Below are 26,918 nucleotides of genomic sequence, written 5' to 3'. Positions count from 1 at the left end.
CCCGCCGCTGTCTCCGACCACTTGCAACCACAAATCCTGTACCCAATCCAGTTTCAAGCCGAGTTCAGGGACCTATCCAGTCCTGCACCTGACAATGTACATGATCGTCTCCTTGACTTTGACGAAGACCGTATGACAATATCGTCCCGTCACCCACGAGCAATACGTCAGCTGCGCCGCCCTCTAGGGAACGAGCATGACCACTGGGAGACTCCCGATTCCCTACTTCGGAGGGCCCCACCGCCCGTGTCGTCCTCGTCCTCGTCCTTGTCGAGCAACCGCCCGCGAGCAGTGCCAAGCGAACGCTACCTTCGTCGCTCACACGCTCGCTTAAGAGAGCAGCGATCCACCGACATGGACTTGACCACCGATATGTTCGAACCTCTGAATGATGACTCTCCTCGACACGACTCCGCCGCCGCCGCCGGACCCAGCTTCCGCCCCTCGCGAAGCCCGCTCCCGGAACTAGACACATCACGGAGAACGAAGAGGAGGAAGCTCGACCATGACCCCCTCAGAGGACCCTACGATGGGTTCAGGTACGGCTACAAGGGCCAGGTGGTCGCCGGTCGCCTCAAGATGGAGATCGTAAGCTGTGACGGCGGAGAATATGGCAAGGCGAACCAGTCGGGCCTCTACAACATCCACAACGTCCTCAAGAACGACAAGAGTGTGTACTGTAGCGAGAGGTCGCGATGCAACCTTCTGCTCAAACACATTGGCGATATGCCGTTCACGTTGGAGAAAGTCGTCATACGTGCTCCGGACCGTGGCTTCACCGCTCCGTATGTCTGTCACTCTGCTGCCTATAATATACTAATGACCCCACCAGTGTGCAAGAAGGCCTGATATTCGTTGCAATGTCTTCGGACGACCTAATCTCCGGAACGTCGCGATACCAGATAGAATATGAAGCCGCCTCATCGCGAGCGTCGCCAGCGCCGAGCTCTCATCAGGACCAGCAGTTATCCTTCCGTGAAGCTATCGAGGATCCGTATATCTGGGAGAACTCTCGACATAGCCTGCAAGAAGCCATGGAGGAACAGATCGAGCGCCTACGTCTTCGTGGCCGCCGTGCTCCTTCTGGCACACTGGAAGCCAACCGCGCGCGCCGCCGACGAGAACGCAGAAGCCTTGGCCAGGAGGACCAAGAAATGTATCCCGATAATTGCGATTATCCGCCGGAGGACTTTGGCCCTGGTCCCGGTATCTCTGCGCCCACTCCACCTCCCTTCACCATCACTACGGAAAGCGACGAGGAGGAGTCGGACTCGACGCCTGAGCAGCCGAGTCCCGCCATCATGGCCGACCGCCTTCGCCGCGAGAGTCGTTGGCGGGCCGAGAGCGACGAGTCCGAGGATGATCTTCTGTATCGATTTCCGCCTCCGCGTCGCTCATACGCTTTGGAGATACAGGAGCAGATGGGTGAGCGTCGTCGGCGACCTGATCGTGCTTTGGAGCCTTTGCGCGCTACCCGGCTACGAACACCGAGCCGAATCGAGCCAAAGGAGACTCACATCGCGTCCGAGGGCCTGATTTCTCCTTCTGCACGGTTCTTCATTGCCAAGCATAAGAACAAGATCACCATCAAATTCCATCCTGCAGTGTAAGTTATCCGACACTACCATGCCTTTGCAGTGCCCGGCTTGCGTTGCTACCTCAGTTCTCAACTCTTATGAACACGTCGCCTTTGTTGCGTAGAAATCATATCAGCACGACTATACATAAAGTTTGATGCTAATCTGAGTCCATAGGTCCGGTAAATTCGTGCTACTTAAACTATGGAGTCCCACCCACGATGGCAACATTGATATTGAGACCGTCCAATTCTACGGCTACTCTGGGCCCCGCTTCTTCCCGTCGTATCAGCCTTGCTAGACCACTCTGCCGGCATCGAGACGACAAGCGGCGCCGGATTGCATATTTGTCGATAGTGTATCATGCTTTTGCATATGGCCTTTTCTTCCACTTATCGCCTGCACAAGGTCAGTGTGACCGGAGTGGAACAAAGCCCACCAACGATCAAATACCGTAGCCGGATTACTACCATTGTTATTATCTTCATGCTCGTCACACGCCAGGTTGCGTAGAACTACTTGTATCTTTGGAAAAGGACAGCCTGGCTCGAATAGTATGCTCTTGTTTTCCTTTCCTGCTCCCAAATTAACGACCGAGAACGTTTGGCATGGACCCTTTGTTGATGGCCCCAAACGTAATGAATGCACACGTATTTCGGACTACAATAACCAGTGACGACGGGGTATTGGATATCAATAATGACTTCACGTCTTGATTAAGTTTCTTGTCTTTGGAATTGCTTGAGTATTGCCCTGCTTGCCATACATGTCTGGCACCTTTTGTGGTAACCCCGGGCCTGGATGGGCAACTCATTATCAGGATTCCGTAAGAGGATGGACACAGCATCTACGGTGCTTAGCAAGATCATAATCTCAATCCCCTCGCCCAGACACCAAGTATAGTAGTAATAACCACATCAATACCAACAATGACAACATGAACCCGAGATCCAAGATCCTACCAAACAACCAAACACTTCCAAACGTGATAATGACAACGCCTTCAAACCCCCCAGAACAAACGACCTTCCCACCACCAACGGCAAAGAAAAACCTTGATCTAAGAATTTAATTTGAGAAAAAAAAATTGAACGTGGAAATAAAAAGTACACACACACACACACAATCTTCACTTCCTTAAAAAAGAAAAGAAAAAAATGAAGATATAGGTAACTACACTATCTACCTACTCACAACAATCACAAGACCGTCACTGTGGGAGCCTACGATAACCTCCGCAATCCAACCTAAGCATCCCCGGTCCCTTCCCTTCTCTTCCCTTCGCAGAACAAGAGACGTATTCATATATCCGATGATATTGTCCTGTGGTGCTTGCATTTGGGCAGAAGAAACATGGCTTGTAAGAATCGACGTATCGGACGGACGAGATAAACATATGTACACATATATACACACTGTCCCAGCTACTCGAACTAGACAGCTCACACATCTCATTCCCCTTCACCTTCCGATCCGCACAGAAACGGCCACACGCCCCCATCCCATCCCATCCGTCCTCGCAGATTTCGCCGACATCTATTCCAAGTGTCCTAAACTCTTGAGAACCGGGGCAGCTATCACCGCTTGCCACCGTAGTGGTAACGTGCTGGCTGGACACAAGCATACAATCGCTATCTTCGAAATGTCAAATCACCTAGATACTTTGTTAGACATACATACCCTCTTCCCCCCCTTCCATCGGTTTCACTCACTCTGGTAACATCAAAACAACTAAAATATAAGTATATCAAAAAACCAACTATCGTGATCATGAATCCACAGCGCCAGTGCTGAGCCTCTCCTGCCTGCCTTCCTCCTGCCTGTATTAGTCTTAGGGAAACGGTTTATATCCCGTTATCATAGTTTTACAGAACAGTTTAGGGAGTAGACCGATTGGGCTGTTGTTTTGAAGGTTTGTGCGCTTTGAAACGTTCTACTAACCTCACGCTCAAGCTCAATTTCAGTTCTGTTTTCGATTTCAGAGTTATACATGGGTGGGGGGGTACAGATACAGAAGCGACGGAAGAAAAAGCAGAGTGAGTATGCACATAAGTCTGACCTTCCGCCAATGATATCACTTTTAGCTTTTACGATACTTCCCAGGCTCGCGTTTCCTTTTTTTTTTCCCTTTCTTTGGGGAAGGTTGTTATTCTGAGAACATAGTCTGGGAATTGGAATCTGAAGTTTCGGGCTGAGAAGGTTATGGTGACTGGTTAGGAAGTAGGGAGGGTGGTTTAGGCTGAGGGATTGGGTGGATTGGGGTTTAGGGAGGTGAGGGATGTGGTGGTGGTGATTGTTTGGTTCCTGTTTCTCTGGGGTTGACTGTGCGGTGTTTGGGTAGATTAGGATATCTTGCGAGAGTGTATATGCTGGAGGTCAAACACTTGTGTCGATGGGGTTTGGGGCTTGTGTGCATATTGATAGGGAACTCCTTTGGATAAGTTTTCATGGTAGCGGTGATATAGTGAGAGGGTAGATGCGTGTGTATCAGGTTTTGTTTGATTGAGTAGGTTTATGTATGCATCTAGGTATCAAGTCTAAGAGATTGCTGATGCATTGTAAAACACTCTGTGTTGGAAAGGGTTTTGGGTTTACATTTGCTGATTAGATATATGTGTTGGTTTTGTAGAGATGCGTGTAAACATTCTGACACAAGCAAGGCGAAGGTAGAAAAATATATACAGACTTAGGTGCATATTTTAAAAAGGAATATTTATTCGTAGGTATAGATGTAGACACATATTTATGCACATGGAAATAGATGAATGGTTAAACATATAGAAATACCAGCACATAACATACACTCACATTAGACATATCGGCATGTAGACACATACATATACCCATAGCGATAGACATAAAATTCTAGCGATGCACACTGCACACACAAACAGCCCCTCAACACCAAACCATACCACTCACCTCGCCGTATCTCCTCTTCTACATCACACAAACCACGCAAGTGAAGCAGAAATAGTATTCTCACGGTTCTCCCCCACCTCCTCTCTACATCTCCAACGACGAAGAAGACACTTCCCCACAATCTTCCACCAAAGCTCCTCAGGACAAAAGAATATAAAAAGACCGTAAACCTCTTCACCGAGCGCCAAAGAAAAGACAAGGAGTTGCACGTATCCCTCACCATCCTCATCCTCTCCACCGTAATCCCCTCCAACAACAACCCTCCCCCACGCCGTACCTCTCCTCCCTTACCATCCAGCAAGCGCTGGAAGCGACTCCGAAGTCCGGACGCACGTTGTGACAAGCGAGCAAACACCCACCCACACACTCACTCACACAACACACAACAGAGCAAACAGACGAAATGCACACTGACACACTGGTACGTGGGGGCTCGAGGAACGGATGTACACGCAAAGTTTTCAATTAATTTCTACGGAGTACAGTCTACGGAGTAAAGAGCACTACTGGGGAGTTGTAGCCGAGGGGAAGTAAGGGTCGTGTGAATGTGTGTGAGGGTGAGGGGGTTGAGTCCACGGCGGGGGTATTGGGAGCGTTTGTGGAGGGTTGGATTAGGGAGGGAGGATGTTTGTTCTTGTTATTTTGTTGGTGTGGGAGGGAGATTGATAGGAGGAGATTTTCACTTCTGATGAAAGGGAGGGAGTGGGAGATGCGTGACTACGCAGTGTAGGATGGTAGTCTAGAATGGCAGTATTTGACGGTCGTCCCCGTTACCTCTTACCTCAGTACCCTACTACTCATCCTTACTTCACGCACACTTCTTTCTGAAAGAGCGGATTTGGAACGACAAACGAAGTATGAGAGTTACATGATTGGACATCACTATCTACGGGGAAATGCGGATCCACATGCCGTAAGAACCCTCTGACGCTGGCACGGTGGTTTGCATGGTCCCGTTTGATATGGAAATGACGCTAGATTTACGTGCCTCGAAAGTGGCCTACCTCACACAACAGCAGCAGAAGAAGAATACATGAAGGCACGGGCCGTACATACGTCAGGGTACGTGCGTCCGGAATCGATTGCTCGATTCCCCCCGTGCCGTGCTGCATGTACGCACTGCACAGTGCTGTGCTGTAGATTTCACGGTGGAGATTGAGATGAGATTGCGATGAGATGAGATGAGATGAGATGAGATAGCATCCGCGGTCAAGGGGAGGGGAGGGAACGGGGGCACGCGGTATGTTAAACGGCATGACGCTCACCGATCAGACGGACGAGGGGGGCATACATACTGTGCATACAAGACTCCGTACATACATACGTTAGTAGGGATACGTACATATGTAGTGAGGCATGAGGAAATGCGGTGGCAGTTGGATGCTTGCAATACCAAGGCGGATAGGATGAGATCGTCTTGCTCTTTCCTCATGCTGTAGCGACATGGATTGCTTTGTGTCTTGCTGCCCGTTCGGCAGGCCGGTTTGGAGACTGACCAGTGGAATTGGATTCCGAGGTGGGGAAGGGAAGGATGTGTTTGCTTGCTTTCCTTTCTTTTTTTCGAAGTCTGGTTCTGTGTAACGCTGGACGACAATGGCAGGACAGGGTCAGGGTAGGATCGGTTCCGTTCGCGCGTGCCCGGTGCCACGGTGGACCTGGAGGAGGGGAGGGGGAAGCGAGGCGGAAAAAGAGATTTTGCTGTTTGCTTTTCTTCGTGACACTTCTGTATATCGGGGTGTTAGAGCTGGTCGAGCGTAACGCGCGTGTATATGTGGAGGCGTTGAGGTCTTCTGGACGGTGTCAGTGGACTGTGGTTAACAAAGGCCGTTGTTGGGGACGGGGGAAAAAGCAATTATGGGGACTTAGCGAGGGAGGAGCGGCGGATTAGTGGCTGCATTGGGGAGCACAAATGGTATCATTCATGCATGGAAATTGACAGAAAACTGCTACGTGCATTTGGCCCGGCATGGTCTTCGACTTTTCGGCATGCCATGTGGGGATGTGCCAATGTGCGATGCTCTTGGTGGAGATTTTGGCCACCCAGCAGTTCTGGATCTGGTAACTCTGAATGTCAGATTCTAGGTATAGGATGTAGGGCTCGACTTCGACTCTGGTTTCTCCTGTTGCCGGGTACGGAGTACGTTTATTCCAGTTAAAGAGCCGCTGTTATGTGAAAATCGCAAATTCATTTGTATAAACCTGAGCCCAGTAATTCGTCTTTGCAATGAGGATAGAATCGCTCGCGTAGCTCCAAACTCGTGTTTCTCGATCCCAGATACAACATGTGCGCGGCATGCATGGACGGCGCAATCTGAACGATGGGACCGATCGGAAGTGCAATGCAAGATGGGCTCGTTTTACATCGATCTTCGGGTGTTGTGTCTGGACACCCATGAAGCCATATGCGCTGACCGATCAGTTAGCGATCGCAACTGGGGTCATAGAGCACGATGACTTTGAAGGGTTTCACTGCCGTGGAACGCCCGGCGGAAATCTCGGAGAAAGTGAATAGCTTGAGATCTGGATGTTGGATGCTCGGCGCTTCTGGATGAATGATCCACCGACCTTCTATTTTCGTTGTTTCGTGGCCGTACAATGAATGTAAGGATGCAAGTTCGATGCGAAGTTCGTCTACAGATGCGCGAATATTCCAGGGGGCGGGAAGCGGGCCTTCTGATCAAGATCCCGATGGCAGGAGAGATAAAGTTTGAGCGGCAGCGGGCGAACCGCATAGAGTTGAAGTTGGTCCCGCTTAACGAGATCTATCTTGCATCAATCGCCCCGAACCCTGGTCAACCAAGCCCTCACTCGGATTTTGAGCGATGCTCGGTTGACCAGACGAAAGGGGACATTGTTGCAAGCGATATTCGTAGCGCAAATGTTGGAGCATGGAATTGTTAACAACGGAGACCTTGTTAGCGGAAAGTTTAGAATTTTCTGGCTGCAACAACGACGTAGGGGTTCCTCTGGCTTTCGAAAACGAGATGAAGATTGTCAGAGACTGGCATGGGAGTCCGCGGGAGGTGATGGTACTATGTGGAGTAGCGAAGGAGTTCGGATAACTGATCTGTCGAGAGCTGGTCTTGCGATTGAAGACTTGGTTTGATATCGTAGAGCCTGGGAACAGCTAGTCCTATGGATCAAAGACGTGAATTGAATATCGGCTGGTGTGGAATCATGTTCTGCTTGCCATGTCAGTGATAAGAGCCAATGCTGACCAAATGAACTCGACCTTACAGCACTGAACTCACTGTGTAGATAGTAGACGACACTGAGGCTCAGAGCTGCCTCCAGCGGAAGTGGCGCCGCTTCCTACTTCGTCCTAGGCCTAGGTGTGTAGTCTGGCTCGCGCGAGGTGTGCCCATTGTTGTCAACTTGTATCCCATGGTGGTCCCCTCTCTTGACTCAATGATACACGCACACATCGCCCAGCAGACGGACTGGAGTGATGTGATTGATGAAACAAAAGTGATCAATTCATGACCAGATGAGTCTCCGGCCAGGAAATGGGGATGGGCGGACTAAATACCTCGTCGCCCTGAAGGCAGCATTCCTTTTGCCGACCTATCGGTACGTGTCGTGAGGCTTGGACGCGGACTCGATCAACCTTCGGACCGGTTTCATTCGGGAATTTGCCTTGAGAGGCCACCCGTACAAGCCTACCAGGTATGATACCTGGCTTGAGAGATCGGGACCCTGGTACATTCATGTAACATAGCGGGAGCGCGTGCATCCAGTGGCTTGTTTAGTCTGCCAACACCGGGAAAAAGAACATAGCCCTACAGGTGAAGACTCTGCCGGTACCGAAAGCCAATTTTAGATGGATGGGGTTTCCATGTGATATGACTTGGGATGAAAGAGGAAGCGCATTGTTATGATCGGCTTGAACGACACAGATAGAGGCAGCGCATAATGCGATTTAATATAAGCGTGGGTTTCTGTATTATAATACGAGAATTAATCAATGGAAGGTACCTCCAATGTCGCTGCCGATAGGCTTTTATGATCCATGACGAAAGACCTTAGACGACAAAACATTGAGAACTTGAAGATCACGACATTCATTTCCATAGTCCCATAGTAAACTCCAGGAGTAAACGGCGTTATCGGAGAAACCGGCAGAGAGAAGCCATGCTAAGCTCTAAACTACCATGGACTACTCATACATTCTTAATTGTTCTTAATAATTCATGAGCTTACTCATCACATTGAGGCAACAATGGAGAGGGAACTGGTCAATGCTCCTCCGCGATGAGCTCACGGTTCAGAGTCACTAGTGGAGAACCCCAACAAGAATCCGTCATCGTCGCGCGTTCGACCTCCGTCCTCCTTCTTATTGTCCTATCCTCTGCCGTGCTCAGAGAAAGGCAAAAAGAACACGCTTTCGATCAATGAGCGAATTGCAAATCCCGCTGCAGCTCTCCACCCCGCTCGCCCACGGCTATCTCGAGGCATCGAGCAAGCGCCAACAGCCGTTATGCGGTAATAGTGAGGGTTGGGGTCCGCTGAGCCCTATTCGTTTCGACTTCACGCCTTGCTTCCTGGACGTATGGATTGCTGTGGTGGCCGTGTTTGGAATCTTCGGAGGCGCGGCCGCTACATGGTACCTGTACAGACAGGGTCATCCGCAACCCGTTAAGAAGAATTGGCATTTCTACGCGAAACTGGTATGGACCCTGCTATTATAACTGCAAGAGTTGAGTTCTAACATACTGTTTCGCAAGACCACCATTGTCGCCCTTATCGCCACATCCGCCGTGCAAGCCGCGTTGCAAATCGAATACTTTAAAGGCATCTGGGCCGGAGACTTCCGTTTCTGGACCACCGTTCTCACGATCCTCTCCCTATGTGTTGTATTCTTCGTCCAGTACACCGAGCACTGGAGGTCGCGGAATCCCAACGGGGTCGTCCTATTCTACTGGCTGTTCTTCCTCATTGCGCACGCCGTCAAACTCCGATCCCTCATCGCCCAGCATATGCCGCGAGAACATGTCGCATACTTCAGTGTATTCTGTGTCAGCGTTGGATTGGCCGCCCTTGAGCTTGTTCTGGAATGGCTTGTTCCTAAACGTCTGAGCGACTACGATGCGCTGGGAGACGATGATGAATGCCCGTGGGAATACGCCAATGTCTTCTCCGTTCTAACCTTTGGCTGGATGACACCATTGATGAAGCAAGGCTACAAGTCTTTCCTGACGCAGGACGATCTCTGGAATCTACGTAGGCGAGACACTACCAAAGCTACAGCGATGTCTTTTACCAAAGCATGGGACAACGAACTGGAGAAGAAGCACCCTTCGCTGTGGTTGGCAATGTTCCAAGCGTTCGGCGGCCCCTATTTCAGAGGAGCTGTCATCAAGACTTGCAGTGACGTTCTCAACTTCGCCCAGCCACAGCTATTGAGGCTCCTGATATCTTTCGTCGAATCCTACAAGCACCCCAATCCCCAGCCTGTCGCGCGAGGTGCGGCGATTGCGCTGGCCATGTTCGCCGTATCGGTATCTCAAACAGCCTTTCTGCATCAGTACTTCCAGCGATCTTTCGAAACTGGCATGCGCATCAAGTCTGCCCTGACTGCTTCTATCTATTCCAAGAGCACCAGACTTTCTAACGAGGGACGAGCCGCCAAATCTACCGGTGATATTGTCAATTACATGGCAGTCGATACACAACGCCTCCAGGACCTGGCACAATATGGGCAGCAGCTATGGTCCGCTCCTTTCCAAATTGTTCTTTGCATGCTCTCTCTCTACCAATTACTTGGGTGGAGTATGTTTGCCGGAGTCGGCGCGATGATCATCATGATTCCTATCAATGGTTGGATCGCCCGACTGATGAAATCCCTCCAAAAGGAGCAGATGAAGAACAAGGACGCACGGACCAGGCTCATGACCGAGATCTTGAATAACATGAAATCAATCAAGCTGTATGCTTGGACGACTGCATTCATTAACCGACTGAACTACATTCGAAACGACCAGGAGTTAAAAACATTGCGGAAGATCGGCGCAACACAGGCATTCTCCAACTTTACATGGTCGACTACACCTTTCTTAGTATCATGCTCCACCTTTGGCCTGTTCGTTTTGACTCAAAAGCGACCGCTGACGACCGAAATCGTCTTCCCTGCACTTACGCTATTCAATCTCCTAACCTTTCCCTTGGCCATCCTTCCAATGGTTATTACCGCAATTGTAGAGGCCAGTGTGGCTGTTGGCCGTATCACGAGCTACTTGCTCGCCGAGGAGCTTCAAGTGGACGCCGTTGTACGTGAGAAGGGGGTTGAGGAGATGGGTGACGAAACTATCCGTATTCGGGACGCTACGTTCACGTGGAACAAGAACGAGGAACGTAAAGCCTTACAGAATATCAACTTTACCGCACACAAGGGTGAACTCTCTTGCATCGTGGGCCGCGTTGGATCCGGCAAATCGTCTCTGTTACAGGCAATCTTGGGCGACTTGTGGAAGATCAATGGTGAGGTAGTTCTGCGAGGCGACACTGCCTATGTTCCACAATCTGCATGGGTGATGAATGCTTCGGTCCGAGAGAATATCGTGTTTGGCCATCGTTGGGATCCTCAATTCTACGAAAGGACTGTCAAGGCCTGCGCACTTCGCGATGATTTTGCTCAGCTTCCTGACGGCGACCAGACTGAGGTTGGAGAGCGTGGAATCTCGCTCTCCGGCGGTCAGAAGGCGCGACTCACCCTGGCACGAGCAGTGTACGCACGGGCTGATGTATACCTACTTGATGACTGTCTTTCGGCTGTAGATCAGCATGTAGGAAGGCATCTCATTGATAATGTCCTTGGGCCAAAGGGTCTGCTAGCAGGCAAAACAAGAGTGTTGGCTACTAACTCAATTCCCGTCCTGATGGAAGCCGACATGATCACATTAGTGCGCGAAGGATTGGTTGTCGAGAAAGGCACCTATGGCCAGCTCATGGCCATGAAGGGAGAAATCGCTAACTTGATCAAGACATCTCTGAACGAGGATCAAGGTGAGGCTGCTTCCGAGAGTGTGGCGAGCGATGAGGACACTACTATCTATGGCACCAGCCCAGCATCTGATGACGATCAAGATCAAGATGAGGCTGAGGCTGCCCAAGAGAATGTTGCTCAACTTGCGCCATTGCGGACCGGGAACGGGACGGCGCGCAAGAGCAGCTTCAACACATTGCGTCGCGCGAGCACTGCAAGCTTCAGAGGCCCTCGAGGCAAAGCTACTGACGAAGAAGGCGGACTCAAGAGCAAGCAGACCAAAGAATTCTCCGAACAAGGCAAAGTCAAGTGGTCAGTGTACGGAGAGTATGCCAGGACGAGTAATTTGGTCGCAGTCGGCATCTACCTAGCCCTCCTGATCGGAGCCCAAACAGCCTCGATGGGTATGTATTTGAAGCATCTGTGATCTATCATCTCTAGCTAGCGAATCGACTGACACTTGACAGGTGGTAGCGTATGGCTCAAACAGTGGGCGGAAACCAATCAACGGTCCGGCGGCAACCCGCATGTCGGCAAGTACATCGGCGTGTACTTCGCTTTCGGCGTAGGCTCAGCTGCGCTTGTTGTCGTGCAGACGCTCATCCTTTGGATCTTCTGTTCGATCGAGGTGAGAATAACAAGGGTGTGCATGATTACTGATGCACGTGGACTGACTCTCTGCACCAGGCAAGTAGAAAATTGCATGAGCGAATGGCTTTCGCTATTTTCAGGTCTCCAATGAGCTTTTTCGAGACCACGCCTGCTGGTCGCATCCTCAATCGTTTTTCTAGGTATGTTTGATCTTCATTGACATCCAATCCGCCTTGCTTGCGTGGGATGTGATTTCCCCATCCCTTGCTCCTTGCTGCTGCGTGCACCCGTCCCGCCCACCCGCGCCAGGTACTGTATTGATCGTACGCTAACCCCGGCCCAGTGATATATACCGCGTAGATGAAGTCTTGGCCCGAACATTCAACATGTTGTTTGTCAATACTGCAAGAGGTATGCAAGCAACCTGATCCACTTGTTTCGCACCCTCCACTGACCATGTTCTGCAGCAACATTCACCTTGGTTGTCATTTCGGCTGGCACACCTATCTTCGTTGCTCTCATCCTTCCACTTGGAGGGCTTTACTTCTACATCCAACGTTACTATCTCCGCACATCACGTGAACTTAAGCGCCTCGACAGCATCAGCCGAAGTCCCATCTATGCTCACTTCCAAGAGTCTCTTAGTGGTATGAGCACGATCCGTGCCTATAGCCAGCAAAAACGATTTGAGCTTGAAAATGAATGGAGAATTGATGCAAATCTTCGAGCATACTTCCCATCCATCAATGCCAATAGATGGCTTGCAGTCCGCTTGGAGTTCATCGGCTCAATCATCATTCTTGCCTCTGCCGGCTTCGCAATTGTTTCGGTCAGCAGCCACAGTGGCTTGTCGGCAGGTATGGTGGGTCTGGCCATGTCGTACGCTCTCCAGATCACGCAAAGTCTCAATTGGATTGTACGACAGACAGTCGAAGTGGAGACGAACATTGTCTCGGTTGAACGAGTCCTCGAGTATGCTGCACTTCCCAGCGAAGCTCCTGAGATTATTTCCAAGAACAGACCCCCAATCAGTTGGCCATCGCAAGGAAGTGTCTCGTTCAATAACTACAGCACCCGATATCGCCCTGGCCTTGACCTTGTCTTGAAGAACATCAATCTGAACATCAAAGCGCATGAGAAGATTGGTGTTGTCGGTCGTACCGGTGCCGGGAAATCTTCGCTGACGCTCGCACTTTTCCGAATCATCGAGGCAGCTGAAGGCTCTGTGCGCATTGATGACTTGAACACAAGCTCAATCGGCCTGCTAGACCTGAGGAGACGCTTGGCCATCATTCCGCAGGATGCGGCACTGTTTGAAGGTACCGTGCGCGATAACCTCGACCCAGGCCACGTTCACGATGACACCGATCTTTGGAGCGCCTTAGGTATGACACTCATCTTATTGGTCATTGAATACATGTACTGAGTACTGACTCATCTGCAGACCATGCTCGCCTCAAGGAGCACGTTGCATCAATGCCCGGGAAACTCGACGCTCATATCAACGAAGGAGGTAAGTCATCTATCTTAATGAGAGTGTTGCCACTCGTCACACAAGTCTAAACAATATTCCAGGTTCCAATCTTAGTTCTGGCCAACGGCAACTCGTGTCATTGGCGCGCGCTCTGCTTGCACCGAGCAATATTCTGGTATTGGACGAAGCAACGGTATGTACCGCTCCAACGTCGCATTCTGAACGTAGCTGACACCAACCTGCAGGCCGCCGTGGACGTTGAAACAGATGCACTGCTTCAAGCCACATTGAGAAGCAGCATGTTCAAGGACAAGACAATCATAACGATTGCACACCGAATCAATACGATTCTGGATTCGGACAGGATCGTCGTACTGGACCGTGGAACAGTCGCAGAATTTGACACGCCTGCTGAATTGGTTCGCCAGAAGGGACTGTTCTACGAATTGGTGAAGGAGGCCAATCTACTTGGCTCGCTTGATGTCGCACAACCGTAGAGAGAGTGGGGGGCAAAACGGCTGCGTGACACTTTCTGTACATAACGGCGGGGTTACCAACCCGCCTTGCCTCATTCTCGTAGAAATGGACGGGGAGAAAGACTGAACAAAAAAAGGAAGAGGAGCAAAACAGTGAAGCCGATCGACTGGCGATTCGAGGTGACCGGTCGTTTGATGCAGGTCCCCCCCACCAGTTGCGGCTTCACGATTTAGAGATTCTAGTTCGAGCCGTAGATAGTTCTACCTCGATGCAAAAAATTTAATGCATTTTGATTCACCCACCACACTCGACAGGCGCGCGCACATGGTGTAAGGTATCGTTCATCTCAACCCCAGCCCAGCCCAGCCCAGCCTAGCCAGCAGCTCGCTGGTCCCTCATCACCATAACCCAGCCCTTCCCATTCTCTGCCCGAAAGGTCCCTGCGAGCCGATCCATGCGTTGCGTCACGCATCTTTCTCGATACCCTCCCTCCCGCGCGAACACACACACAGGCAAACAAGCAGGCCTCACTACGCCGCGCACCCTATTGGAGGGAGAATCAAACAGATCGATTAGGCCCTGGGTACGCATGGGTGCTGCAAGTGCCCCATTCTAGCAAATGCGAAACGATAGTTAGCGATCTCTATGTTCCCCCTCACTCACTCCCTCGCCCCCCGATTAGCCCAGATGCAAACGAGGATCGAATCTGGCTGCGCACCCGTCGACCGGGATTCTGGTTACGGTCGGTGGGCTAGCAAGCTAGCGAGCGAGCGAGCACACAGTGTACCGTATGCTGCACTGCACACACACAAACGCAACCGTATGTACGTACATGTACGTATAAGATAGCTGTGAGGTGTGTGACTCTGGGGCCAATGGCTGGATACACCTTACGGCTGCATACACCTTACGGCTGCATATGGGAGGCTGGCGGGTTGGACGGCGTATGCATCCGATCGTTCGAGACGAGGTTAGCTGGTCACCCTAGCGCAGTTGCGACGACGCCGCCCGCAGTTGTGTGTTGCATGGTGTGGGCCGGTACGGGCGGTGGTTGAAAGGTATGACACGGCATCGCGGGAAGGGGAAGGGGAAGGAAGGGGATGCCCGTAGTTTAGCTCTTGGGCTATGCTATGGGTCGAGATGAGATGGTAGGAGTTAGTCTGATACTATTGGGGTTTTTTGGGAGGTCTGCTGAGGAGGGACAACGTATACGGCTGCAAGAGCCCGTATGGGAGGGGGGAAAGGGAAAGGAAGGGAGGTGCTAGTAGCTATTGCTGGTGATTATTGCGGTGGTGGTGGTGGTGTTGACAGGATGCTGTGCGCCCGGTTTTTTTAGTTTTTTGTGGGGCAAGGTTTTCTTTTTCTCTCTTGCTCCACGAGCGAAGCACGAGAGAGGGAGGTGAGGATTTGCCTGTGAGGCGTCTGTCAATCAACAATTTGGAACGCTTGCTTTTCGAACTGGGATGGGTGGATGGGGGAAGTGGTGGGATGTTGTTTTATCTCTGAGAATAGTTTTAGTTTCAGGAACGGGGTGGTTTTTGAGACAGAACTATGGACATATATGGTTCTGGCTTTCACGAGTCACGATCCAACTCCTCTTGCGTAGATATTGGTTTGCTTAACAGAAGCGACATCACCGGGTAAGCCATCTATGAGGTATCCATAGTAAAAACATACCAGTGGCGCCCTAGCCGTACCCCTGTGTGGTCTTTTTCTTGCATACACAGTAACAGTAGATACGAGAAGAGCGGCCAGACACTGTTGAAGGGTCTGCTTCGATCTACACAAGTTCAAGCGGCACTGGGCCAGAGTCGGTGTAGTGTATAACGGGGAAGCAACTCCTACAGTCCGGCAATCGGTGAATGGTCCAGATGTGGAGGTCTGGCATCTCGGAATCGCTCCCCCCATGCAATGCTGCTTTCTTTTGTGAATGCAATGGGAGTACACACAGCACAGACATGCACCTAGTAACGGCTTCAGAGCCATGGATCATTGTCATGGCATGGTAATCTCCAAGCACTCATCCGTCCTGCTTCCTTGCAAGATGGGATGCTTGATGCCTTTCACACCGTTTGCTATGCTGGGGTTATCCTGGCGGACCTGGCCACAACGCCGTGGGTTTCCTCGATTCTACTACTCCCCCTGTTCGTCTATCTGCGTACTCAACTGTATGCAACAGGCACTGCTGGCTTTAAGAGCAGCAACTGCCTGTCTATATTTTGAGGATCCTAGTTTTTACTTCGACTCGGCTTCGTTCGGTCCTTCGGTCGTTCGCTCGTCGTTTTTGCCCTTCCGTCGTCTGTACTGTTATCCAAACCATCTTTGAGTTGGAGAATACCTCCAGCCATTGATCGATCCATTGACGATATTCCCACGATCGAAGCCAACCCCTCCCTCGTCCAAATCAGTCGACATACATACCTTTCCCAATCTCACCGCACACAAAAATTCCCCGGCCAATTATCGATCGATCTGATCTCGCCTGTCGACAAGTCAACCTGGAGAAAGAAACGCAGCCTCAACAAAACTCGTGATAACACCATCCAGCCAGTCTCATCTCACCCACACTACTCCGTACTCCGTACTACACTTTGCCTGAGCCCCCTCGTCCTGCTCTTACTGTCTTCCTATACGGAAGATCGGTCATTTCATTCGCTTGCACAGAAGAGAGTCTGAATGCACCGCTAAACCATCCGACCATTGTGAGTAGTACAAACCAGCCTCTCTCATCCCATGATACATCCATATACCCGCATCATCCCATCACTAGCGATGGCTAAAGCGGTAATCGCTTTCTACCTTTGCAGCGAGGAGCGGGGTTCGTACGATGATGGATGCGTGTCTTTTTGGGTCTGTTGGTTGGGTCGGTTACCAGGACTGACCTGCATCATCATTACCTATCTCCCGCTCCCTCGCATACGCCGCTCTTTGTGTAAAAAGGTCTCATGGCTGATAGTCTTCCAGAACGCACCCAAGTCCATCTTCGTCGTCAACGACGGGCGTCTATTGGCGTGCATTGGCATCTCCTCCTCTTCTTGAGGCTCAGCAATCTTACCTCTAGTTGATCAAGCCCAGCCAGTTGCAGGCAAGCATCATGGCGCGAGGGCCAGGTGCAGCAGCAGCAAGCATGGTGGCATCAGGTCAGCAGCAGCAACACCAGCAGCCGGTGCCGCCGCCGACCACAGGAGCTCAGAGACCCCACCACCACCATCACCGATTCGGAAGAGGTGAGGGCGGCTTGAAGGCTTTGCGAAGGGCGAATCCGTTTGTGTTGACGGAAGAAGAGACGGGTGGACAGGTTAGTGCCGTCTTGTTCTCCCCCTTTTTCTTTGCTTTTCTTTTATTCTTGTATTCGCCCCTTCTTGAATGTCGCCTAGGTGTGCCGACAATCCTTCTCATGGTCGGTTCCTATTGTGTGAGCGCGCTGTGACACGCGGCCGCCGTTCCTTGGTGATGGTTGATTGCAACGCCAAACCACTGATGCTTGTTACGTGTTGCGCCTCAATCAATAGCAACATTGGTCTTCGACTCTGCTAGCATTTTGGGCGGTGCACGTCCTTTGCGGCCCACGTTCCGGTCCATTGTTACCCGCTAAGTAGCACGTTTGCCGCTAAATTCCTCGTCCCGTCGACTGTCCCGACTTCCGACACGAGGGAGAGGGAACGGAACCGTCTTTAGCGGCCGCGTCTCATCCACTGTCCTGGGTCTCCCTGTTGACGTCGACAACCACCTCTCATCTCGTTTCATCTTTCATCATTCATGTCTTCCGTCATTGATACCGTTTGACAATTCCAACCTTGGAACACTTCTCAAATATGCCTTTTCTTCATTCTTGTCCATATACTAATCTTGCATCATTTTACAGGAGCTCATCAACCCCAGCCCTTGCACCCAGGAAGATGACCAAGAGGTCGAGGGCATTCCCGTTGGCCGCGTCCTCAACGTCCGCGGCAAATTGGTCCTGCAGTCACTGAAAGGCTTTGAGCACCTGGATTTCAATAATGTAGTCAGCGAGCAGAATAAGCCCCAGGCCGATTTACCAGTCAAACCAGAACCGGCACGAGACGTGAACGCTAAGGGTAAGTGTTTTCGAGTAGCTCAATGGTCGCTTTGCTAACAATTTGGACCCAGTACTTGGGCCTGAGGCATATGCTCCCTCAAAGATTCAGGAGCTTTCCAAAGCTCATGATGACAATGCAGAGCCGCCTAAATCAAAGTCACGGAAGAAGTCATCAGCAAAACCCAGAGCACAACGCAAGCAGGCCGTCAAGCGCACTCGGTCAATAGCTCAGCTCAACGAATGCGAAGACAAAGAAAAGATCGTCAAGACAGTTCCAACGCAAACCTTCTACATTGCTGATATCGATGCTTTGCGATTTTTCTATGAGACTCGGCTAAGCGAGCTCACTCTCAAACCCATCCGTAAGATTTTGACTGAATGGGTTGCCATCGTCACCCCAAAGCGAAGGAAGTACTACGGAAAGTACTCCAAGAAGTGTTTCCCTAGCCAACTCCCAAAGGGTCATTGCCCACCCTGGTGGCCAGATGATGTCCACTATGAGGAGCCTTCCCACCTGGAGAGCGCTCGTAAGACCCTTCCCATTTCCATCTCATGCTATTTTGCCTGACCTCGGTACAGCTTTAAAGAAGTTGGGTGCTCAGATAATGCTACTCCACCGCTTCACCAGCCCTGAGACTGGTGAGCCACGTAACAACTGGATTCGGGACCTCAGGAGAACCGCAGAGTACAGTGTCAACGTAACTCCACTCGGTGATTTCACTTCGTCCAGCATGACAGATACGAAAGGCTTCTCTCGATACAATGCTGATATGAAGACCCGAGCATTGAATATCATAATACCGGACCTATTCGACACAGCGCAGTCCTTCGAAGACCACGTCGCCTTCTACGATCTTTACGACGGCAAGACCAATGAAGATCCCGACTCCCTACGCGGCAAACAGCATACATGGGCGTCGATTCCAAGACCTGAACGCACCATCACTTTCAAGCCAACTGCAGAAAAGAAGCGTCTACGAATTGCTGAGCGCGACTCAGCTTCAGCAGAAACTGTCGAGGACCCCGAAATGAATATGGCCAGACGCGGGTCGACCAGTGGAACGAAAAGTCGCCGGTCATCGCGTGCCAGTCCAAGCCCTCCTCCTGTACGCAGGGCCAGTATGCCCCGACCTCGTATTGTTCCCGATGCGGAGCCGGAGCCTCCGGTCCAAAGGCATTCGACGGTGCCACTGCCTATCGCACAGCAACAACTGGTGGCTGGTCTTGCTCCCTTATCCCTCTCGACCACAGTCGCAGCCCATCCAGCCATAATGCCTCCGCAGCCCACCTTCCAGAGCTCGGAGATTCCCGTAACCCAGGCATATCATGGACTTCCAGTCTCATACGTCCCGTACCCAGAACCCAGCATGAACGAACTTCAGTCGTATCAGTCGTACGTTCGAAATGGTAATGGCATGGGCTATGTGATGCCGAGATGGCCTACCGCCGATCAATGTTATCCTCCAACGCCTAACTTTCACCCTCAACAGATGCCTCAGTTCTTCTCGACGCTGCCGCACAACTCAACACATGGTCTCTCGAGCTCGGGGCCACCATGCACAAACACTTACACAGACATGAGCAGCCAGAACTACATGGGTCCCATCTTCAACAGTGCAATGCCCATTTCCAACATGGATCTGCCTGTCCCTTCTCCCATGGACTGCAAGATGTCGTTCGGGAGCACCATGTCCTTCGATTCTAACCCTGCTGAGGATATGGCCCGACCAATGGAGGAGCAACGTGGCCCATTTCTTCCCCTCAACCGTCACGGACAACAACAATTGCAGTGAGCATTACGAACAGATACCAAACTCACTACCTCTTCCACCTACCACACTTTTTTTAGCCGCTTGCTGCACTTTTAGCGACGCGCAATTCTTTCAACGTACGAACCTCGAGGATGTGCCACCATGATGCACTGGGAGGGGCCCATCCTCATAATGAACATGGTCACGATCTCATTTCGGATACCCTTCACAATTTCTAACGACGCTTATGATAACGAAAATCTACAACATGCATCCCTAGCTGGCGTTTCCTGCCACTTTCCTAAGCGCCGCACCACTTTTGATTTTTTTTTTCCTTGCACAATCCTCTTCTTCCATCCAGGGCGGCCGCTCTGCTTCAGCAAAGCTCTTCGATCTAGGATATCTTTATTATAAACCGTCCTTCTTTCTTTATCTTTTTCCTCTATTTTTTTGTTACCTACATTGCCTCATCGCCATTCCACACTTTTAAGGGGAATATCACGACAGCAAAGTATTCTACTAGGATGTCTTGTCAACTTGGCCCCCTTCAGGCGAGATTATCCTGGCTTTGCCTCTACATTGTAATTTCGGGTTTGTTATTATCAAAAGTGGCTGCATGTGTACTTCTATTGACTTGTTTCGTTCACAAATCTGGGTTTTGGTTTTCTATCAGATATTCTTTATATCAATCTAGCCGCATGGGCTGAGGTCTCACGTGGGAGACATGAGACTGGGGGGATTTAATGGCTAATGGGCTCAAAAGGCGGGAGAGCATGTGGTTGTAAAAGAGGGCAGGAGCCAGAGTAAAATGCGGGACTGGCTGAAAATGAGAGCGAGAAGAAGCATTCTCAAATTACGACCTAGGCTCGAAGGGGCCGCAAGATTTCGGTTTACACAATCATCACACTGTTAACTTCACCAACTCTGACTCTTGCTGTGAAATGTGACGTTTTGCTTGTTGATCGGAGACAGGTACCTCGGAGGTTATGGCGATACATTTCGCCGAAATGCCAAGACTATTGTTTGGTGAAGGCGGCCGTGCGCTCTCGAGCTTCCAATGTTGCGCCCTAGCTATCTTTCAACTCACCTTTGTCCACGGCCTCCACCTGTTTCTTCTGTTTTGACCTCTTTGTTCGCGTCTCTCGGAGGCCTTCCCCTCTATCGACTTGTTTGAATCCCAACTGACCGCTCTCCATCACAGCGCATGATCTCATAGAAACGAGACGCCAAACCGCGACAATGTCGTCCGGCCGTCGCGGTAGAGCAACCGATCGCGGTGGACGAGGCGCCAGCACCACCCATCGCGGAGGCAGTTTTCGAGGCAATTTCAATGGAGCCAAATCGACCAAGGACGGCGAAACTTCGAACACCACCTTTTCGAGCCGCGGGCAACGGGGTGCAGACCGAGGATTTCGCGGCGCAAGCTTTCGAGGCGGACCAAATGCTCGCGGAGGAGACCGCGGCGGCAAAACAAGCAGTCGCGGGCAGAGCGGACACATGTACGAACCTCTCCCCTTTACTTACGAGGAATGAAGGACTGCGGATATGATAAAGATTGGCGAGCGAAAGAGATGAATCGCAAAGTGGAAGAAGCTCCCCCCGACATCATGGGGTCAGTCGGAGGACTGAGCTACTCGGGCATTGGATGGATGGAGCTCGCAATTGGTGTTCAGCGTTGTTTTCGTGTTTTTTCTCGCTCATCCGCTGTTCTTTTCTTCGTCGCGACCCCTGGCTGTGAACTGACCAATCTATAACTAGGAATTCTTTGCGATCATCCTCCGCCGGCATTTCGAATACGACTCCCCACAAGCAAGACGACTACGCTGCGAGATTGAAACATGTATGTCCACACACTTCTTGTGGTGCATGGGATACTTGGCTGATGAGGTACTATAGCTCAAAGATAATCGCGACAATGAGAAGAAACGCTTCATCAACGAAGGGCGGATGAACCCTGACGGGCCTATGCGTCTCAGTGATGCTGTCAAGATTTACGGCATATGCCAAGACATGTGTCCGGAATTCGAACGTGTTCGCCGGATCGTGGAGGCCGATCTCAAACCTCCAGAATATGTACGTGGATTGGATAACGGTCATGATTTCAACTAATTGCTCTAGACCGCTGAGAGCTTGGCAACGGGCGATCGCAGAGAGCGCAAACCGGACGAAGCACGCATGGTGAAGGCGTATCAACGATCAGCAGCTGGTATGGACGTTGAATTGGTCTCGGATATTCGATCCCCAGCAACTTGTCTTGTATGTCTCCACAATACACAATCTCCGCGTACAACTTTAACGTGAACAGAAAACAATGCGGTACATGAGTGAACGGCTCGACAACGAGGATTTCGAATTCTTGTATCAATGGATTTGGGACCGCACCCGTGCCGTGCGCAAGGATCTCCGTACACAAGCCGTCGACAAGCCGGAAGATCTGACCATGTATCTGGAATGTTTCGAACAATGCGCCCGCCTACTACTGCTATGTGCGCATCACATGAGTACCTCGGACAGCGACGACTACTTCCAGTACCAGGATCTCGATCAGCTCAACCAAACGAATATGTCGTTGAAGGAAAGATACAGGGATAATCGAAGGGCCGGAATCATATCTCCAAACGAGGCCGAATTCCAGGCATACAGGCTGATTTTGTGCCTAAATACTGGCGATGAGCTTATTGAGCACGAGATCCATTCTCTTCCTGAATCGCTACTATCGAATCGCAGACTGCAAACCGCATTGCAGATATCTCGGGCCGGAAAAGCAATCATCAAGAAGGATCGCAAACTATCCGTGGCGCAACAGAATTGGCAGGCATTTTGGGATCTGGTCGCATCTCCAGCGGTGTCTTATTTGATGGCTTGCGCAGCAGAGATCGTGTTCAATAAGATACGCGACATCGTGCTGGATACAATATGGCGCGCCTACAGACAAGGAAGCGCCAAACAAGTCGTGCAGATTGAGGATTGGACCGTTTCGAAACTGATTCTAGTACTGGGCCTCGATTCGCCAGACGAAGTGTACGATTTCTGTACCATGTACGGTTTCTCATTTCAGACCAACTCCAGCGGCGAAGAGTATTTGGATATCAATTCCGTGCCGTGGACTGGCCAGCCCCTGCAGACACCAAATGATGTGAAACCTCAGCAATTTTCGCGAAGACTCGTCGAATCTAAGCGCCACAACCGTATGTTATCTGCAGTTATAAGAGGCATGTCAGTTTCAGAAGCGAAGGTCAAGGGGTTGATAGGGGAGTCGAAAGGCACTGACGCTGAAGATTCTCTCTTCATACCTGAGGCTACTAGCAAACAAGAACCCAACAAAAATATCACCAATGGGTTTTCTGCATTCACATCGAGCACGAACGACAAACAGCCTGGACTCAATCCTTTCGCGAATGCATTCCAGCCCAAGGATGCATCCGCAGCGAAGAATCCATTCGGGGCACCATCAACACCAACAGCTAGCCCATTTGCACCATCAGCACCAACAGCCAGCCCGTTTGCGCCGCCAGCAGCTGCCAAACCAAATCCATTTGCATCCGCCCAAGCAACTCCCGCAGCATCAAAACCAAGTCCATTTGGAACTCCATCAGGATCTAGTTGGGGAAAACCGTCAGGTGCCTTTGCACAACCGCAAACTACATCACCTTTCAGCCAGGAGAAAACCACAAGTCCAGCCACAGGCCAACAGGTCACGCCAGGCTTATTCGATGCATCGAAGAACTCGATCAAATTCAATTCACCATCTGCGGCTTCCGGCTTCTTCACCAGTACTGCATCTACACCGTCCTCGACAACTTCCACGGCATTCCCCAAACCAGATGCTCCAGCAGGAAAGACACCGTTTGCTTTCAAACCTCTTGACGCTAATAAGGAAAATGAAACGAAACCACAACAACTACCAGCATTTTCATTTGCAAGCCCAGCTCAAAATACTTCAGCCGCTACAGACGCCAACTCTTCTGGCCCAGCATCTGGATCCGTGTTTTTTTCGCAGCCGACATCACAAAGTCCGGCCAGCGAGACAAAGAAGCCATTCTCGTTCTTCCCGGATGCCACACCGAATGGGAAAACCGAGCAGAACGACACGACCCCAGCCCCTCTCGCACCAAATCAAGAAGAGGCGAAAGCCAAAGAAGAAGCCGAACGAAAAGCCAAGGAGGAACAGGCCCGGCGGGCGCAAGAGGAACAGCAACGTAAAGCTCGGGAAGCAGAAGAAATACGAAGGCGACAAGAGCAGGAACGCCTTCTCCAAAAGGCAAGAGAAGAGAGGGAACGAGCACAGCGACTCGAGAAAGAGAAACGAGAGAAGGAGGAACGGGACCGTCTGGCGGCCATTGCTCTACACAACGAGCAGGTGCGGCAAGAGAAGGAAACGGCATTCACGGCACTTACTAACAGTATATTCATGGAAGAAACGCAGGGGTTATTGCGGCAATTCATTGAAAATCAGATAAAGCATATGTGGAAACCTGCGAAGCAGTTCCTAGCTTACGAGTGGGCGGTGAAGAGGGCGGAGGAGATGTATCAGCAGAGACAGAAGGAGCGAATCCGTGCAATCTTGTATCACTGGTACAACCAAGTTTTGAAAAGGAAACGCGCCAGTCGAGCAAGAGACCGAAGACGTTGGTTGAAGGAGCATCAGGACGAGCTGTTGGGTGCTCAAGAGAATGAAATTTCCGTTCCTGCTCCTCCTGTACAGCAGGTGGAACAGGCTCCGGCAAAGGCCGATGGATTCAAGAAGCCAGCACAGCCAGCGATGGCTAAGAAAATCCAACCACAACCAAGGGGAAGAGGCAAAACTGCGGTAAACTCTTCGAAGGTGGTCGCCCGCAGACCCAGAACATCCAATCTCACGACCAGCGTCTACAAGATCTCGAGGGCGCCGATCGACCGAACTGAAACAGATTGGTTCGAGCTCAGGGCCAAAGGAATCGACCCAAGCAAATATGGCAAGCGCAGCCATGACTTTGATGCCGAAGAGCAAGAAGAGAAGAGAGAGGTTGCTGAACGGAAACGCGCTCGACTCTCCGTCTCAGGCACGCCAGGCCTCCGAGCGTCTTTGCCTCCTCCTTCAACTGACGAGGAGCGCATCGCCCGTTTCCGCGCTGTGAGGGATTCACTCAGCAAACCGTTCTCAGCCTCGACGGCGCGCCCCGACCAAGGCACACCCCCCCGGGCCGCCGGAACCACCTTGGATAGATCCAGCCGCCTTATTGCAGAGGCTCGCTCCATCTTGACCGCCAACGGAAACGGAAACGAAAACGGCCAAGGAACTCCCCTAAAGTCACGGCATGAATACAGCCGTAGTGTCCCAGATCTAGGGCTTGGACAATCATTCGGTCGAACGTCATTCGGACAAAGCACAGGATCTTCGGCCGCCCCGGGCAAAGCAGCCTATTGGGGTCGTGTGAGTAGATTCGTACCTCAACACCTATACGGGAAGGGATCCGATGCAGTGCTCGACTATCTCGGTCAGTCTCGTGGCAGCAACAGCGCCGGAACGAGTGTGGAGCCCTCCCAGCCTTTAGATCTTTCGTCTCCCATCCCCGCTTCACATTTGTTTGATCTGAGCCATGAGACTCAGGTGATCAACGATGAGGCGGTTGAAATGGATGAGGATAGTGGAAATGAGGAAGATGAGATGTTCGACGCTGATGAGGGTGAGGACGTCGATGATGAGGAAGAAGGTGATGAAGACGATGAGGGAGACGAAGAAGCCGAACACGACGAAGATGTCGAGGATGATGGCGTGGAATACGAAAGCGAAGAGGACTATGGAAACCCTACTGTCACGTACAACGAATATGATGACGAGGAAGGTGAAGAAGAATATGATGAGGAAGACGAAGAAGGATATGACGAAGACGACGGCTTCGACGGCGTAGCGCAAAACATCAACAACAACAATAATGCGTTCCAGCCGGGTGGCACCCAGGACGACGCCATTGAGCTTTCCGATTAAGCAGACATCGGCCGTCGACTGAAACATTCCATCCACTCGCCCATTTTCCATACTGGCTTTCCATTCAATCAATACTGGTTCTTTCTTCAAAGCATAAGGAAGGGCGACTACTTTGTCCCTTGGGGATCGATTTGTACGATGCATTAGCGTTGGCGTTTATTTTGTCACTTTCACATTTCCTGTCTTATTACACACGTACACAGACACACAAACACACACACACACATATGGGAACCGGGGTACGGCATGGGGGACTTTGTCTTCAAAGATTCAAACAATATGTATCATGATACCCTTTTCGAAAATGAAAGGCAAAAAAGAGGACCAGGTGGGCAGGGGGGCTCGCAAACTGTCAAGGGCAGTTCCGATGAATGCTCTGTAGGGTTATTGGAACCGAACTATAGTTTGCCGGCCGCTCGATGTAGAAACAATCCAATGTTTGATTACTTGTATAACAAAAACGAACATGTGAATGTGTGAAGCATGAGGCTGTGTGTGGATGCTTGTGTATAAGCTTTACCAACCTTGCGTTCGCCTACACTGCATTTTTCCCACACTTTACCATACTACCCCTACGACTCGCACAGTATCGTATCTTAGTGGAGACCGTTTATGTTCTTTTCTTTCCCATTCTCGGCATGCGTGCGTGGGTCAAGTCCGTCCCTTCTAAGCCACTGCCACGGCTCTTGCCGACCTTTTCGCGCTGAACTAGCCCATCTAACAAGCAACTCTGCTGTGTACACAAATAGATCCCCTCGGTCTGGTACTTTGTATCTACCTCGTAGCGACTACAAAGTTCGTCGTTAATAGCGTGAGTAGGTATCATGTTGCGAGTTCTGGTGGTGGCAGTGTATATCCACAATTTGTTCGTACCTACAAGTTAAGAATAGCACTGCCTGGTGGATAGCTATAAAATATACGAGTTAAATATCTTGGTGACTTGGCTGGCTTGAACGTTGTCAACATCTCAGCTACCCATGGCAAACCTCCTGATCGGTCGATTTTGTCTGTCGAGTAGATGATGATGGCATGCTCTGCTATGCATGACAGCAATCTTATTTCCTAATTTGAACCATGGAGGGAGGAATGGAAATGTAATAATCCCTAAGTACTCTT

At 50.9% G+C, this 26,918-nt stretch overlaps 5 protein-coding genes across 5 annotated transcripts; all 5 read left to right on the top strand.

The window, feature by feature from the left end:
- Positions 1-237: 237 nt before the first annotated feature.
- BU24DRAFT_319395 (uncharacterized protein) lies at positions 238-1,878 on the top strand (the record flags this gene model as incomplete). The annotated part of the gene is made up of 3 exons (XM_033522911.1): positions 238-785; positions 833-1,606; positions 1,755-1,878. Coding segments are annotated over 3 exons (1,446 nt in total), but the record flags the coding sequence as incomplete, so codon positions are not given.
- Positions 1,879-5,892: 4,014 nt separating this feature from the next.
- Positions 5,893-6,589, top strand: BU24DRAFT_258514 (uncharacterized protein). The gene has a single exon (XM_033522469.1). It carries the CDS (start codon positions 6,031-6,033, stop codon positions 6,385-6,387), a length of 357 nt encoding a protein of 118 aa, XP_033381109.1. The 5' UTR covers positions 5,893-6,030; the 3' UTR covers positions 6,388-6,589.
- A 2,177-nt stretch (positions 6,590-8,766) lies between these two features.
- On the top strand, positions 8,767-14,114 carry BU24DRAFT_494711 (multidrug resistance-associated protein 1). The gene is made up of 9 exons (XM_033534075.1): positions 8,767-9,166; positions 9,224-11,885; positions 11,949-12,109; positions 12,169-12,272; positions 12,416-12,483; positions 12,540-13,457; positions 13,517-13,585; positions 13,648-13,739; positions 13,792-14,114. Exons 1-9 carry the CDS (start codon positions 8,891-8,893, stop codon positions 14,041-14,043), a joined length of 4,602 nt encoding a protein of 1,533 aa, XP_033381108.1. The 5' UTR covers positions 8,767-8,890; the 3' UTR covers positions 14,044-14,114.
- Positions 14,115-17,117: 3,003 nt separating this feature from the next.
- On the top strand, positions 17,118-19,876 carry BU24DRAFT_412097 (uncharacterized protein; the record flags this gene model as incomplete). The annotated part of the gene is made up of 4 exons (XM_033526089.1): positions 17,118-17,321; positions 17,889-18,102; positions 18,155-18,610; positions 18,663-19,876. The coding sequence occupies 4 exons, from the start codon at positions 17,118-17,120 to the stop codon at positions 19,874-19,876; spliced, it is 2,088 nt and encodes a 695-aa protein (XP_033381107.1).
- Positions 19,877-20,922: 1,046 nt separating this feature from the next.
- BU24DRAFT_425389 (uncharacterized protein) lies at positions 20,923-26,232 on the top strand. Its single transcript, XM_033528729.1, has 5 exons — positions 20,923-21,333; positions 21,593-21,674; positions 21,731-21,907; positions 21,953-22,090; positions 22,140-26,232. Exons 1-5 carry the CDS (start codon positions 21,074-21,076, stop codon positions 25,800-25,802), a joined length of 4,320 nt encoding a protein of 1,439 aa, XP_033381106.1. The 5' UTR covers positions 20,923-21,073; the 3' UTR covers positions 25,803-26,232.
- The last annotated feature ends 686 nt before the right edge of the window (positions 26,233-26,918 follow it).

Source organism: Aaosphaeria arxii (assembly GCF_010015735.1).
Source record: "Aaosphaeria arxii CBS 175.79 unplaced genomic scaffold BU24scaffold_7, whole genome shotgun sequence".
NCBI lineage: Eukaryota > Fungi > Ascomycota > Dothideomycetes > Pleosporales > Aaosphaeria > Aaosphaeria arxii.
This window is presented reverse-complemented; position numbering and strand designations above follow the sequence as displayed.

What these genes read in the sequence shown, in the direction of transcription:
- BU24DRAFT_258514 (XM_033522469.1), top strand. Translation starts at nt 6,031, where the DNA reads ATGTGTTTGCTTGCTTTCCTTTCTTTTTTTCGAAGTCTGGTTCTGTGT.
- BU24DRAFT_425389 (XM_033528729.1), top strand. Translation starts at nt 21,074, where the DNA reads ATGTCGTCCGGCCGTCGCGGTAGAGCAACCGATCGCGGTGGACGAGGC. An exon ending in CGCGGGCAGAGCGGACACAT is followed by an intron (nt 21,334 to 21,592) that starts GTACGAACCTCT and finishes ATCTATAACTAG; the next exon opens with GAATTCTTTGCGATCATCCT. An exon ending in ACGCTGCGAGATTGAAACAT is followed by an intron (nt 21,675 to 21,730) that starts GTATGTCCACAC and finishes GAGGTACTATAG; the next exon opens with CTCAAAGATAATCGCGACAA.
- BU24DRAFT_494711 (XM_033534075.1), top strand. Translation starts at nt 8,891, where the DNA reads ATGAGCGAATTGCAAATCCCGCTGCAGCTCTCCACCCCGCTCGCCCAC. An exon ending in GGCATTTCTACGCGAAACTG is followed by an intron (nt 9,167 to 9,223) that starts GTATGGACCCTG and finishes CTGTTTCGCAAG; the next exon opens with ACCACCATTGTCGCCCTTAT. An exon ending in GGATCTTCTGTTCGATCGAG is followed by an intron (nt 12,110 to 12,168) that starts GTGAGAATAACA and finishes TCTCTGCACCAG; the next exon opens with GCAAGTAGAAAATTGCATGA.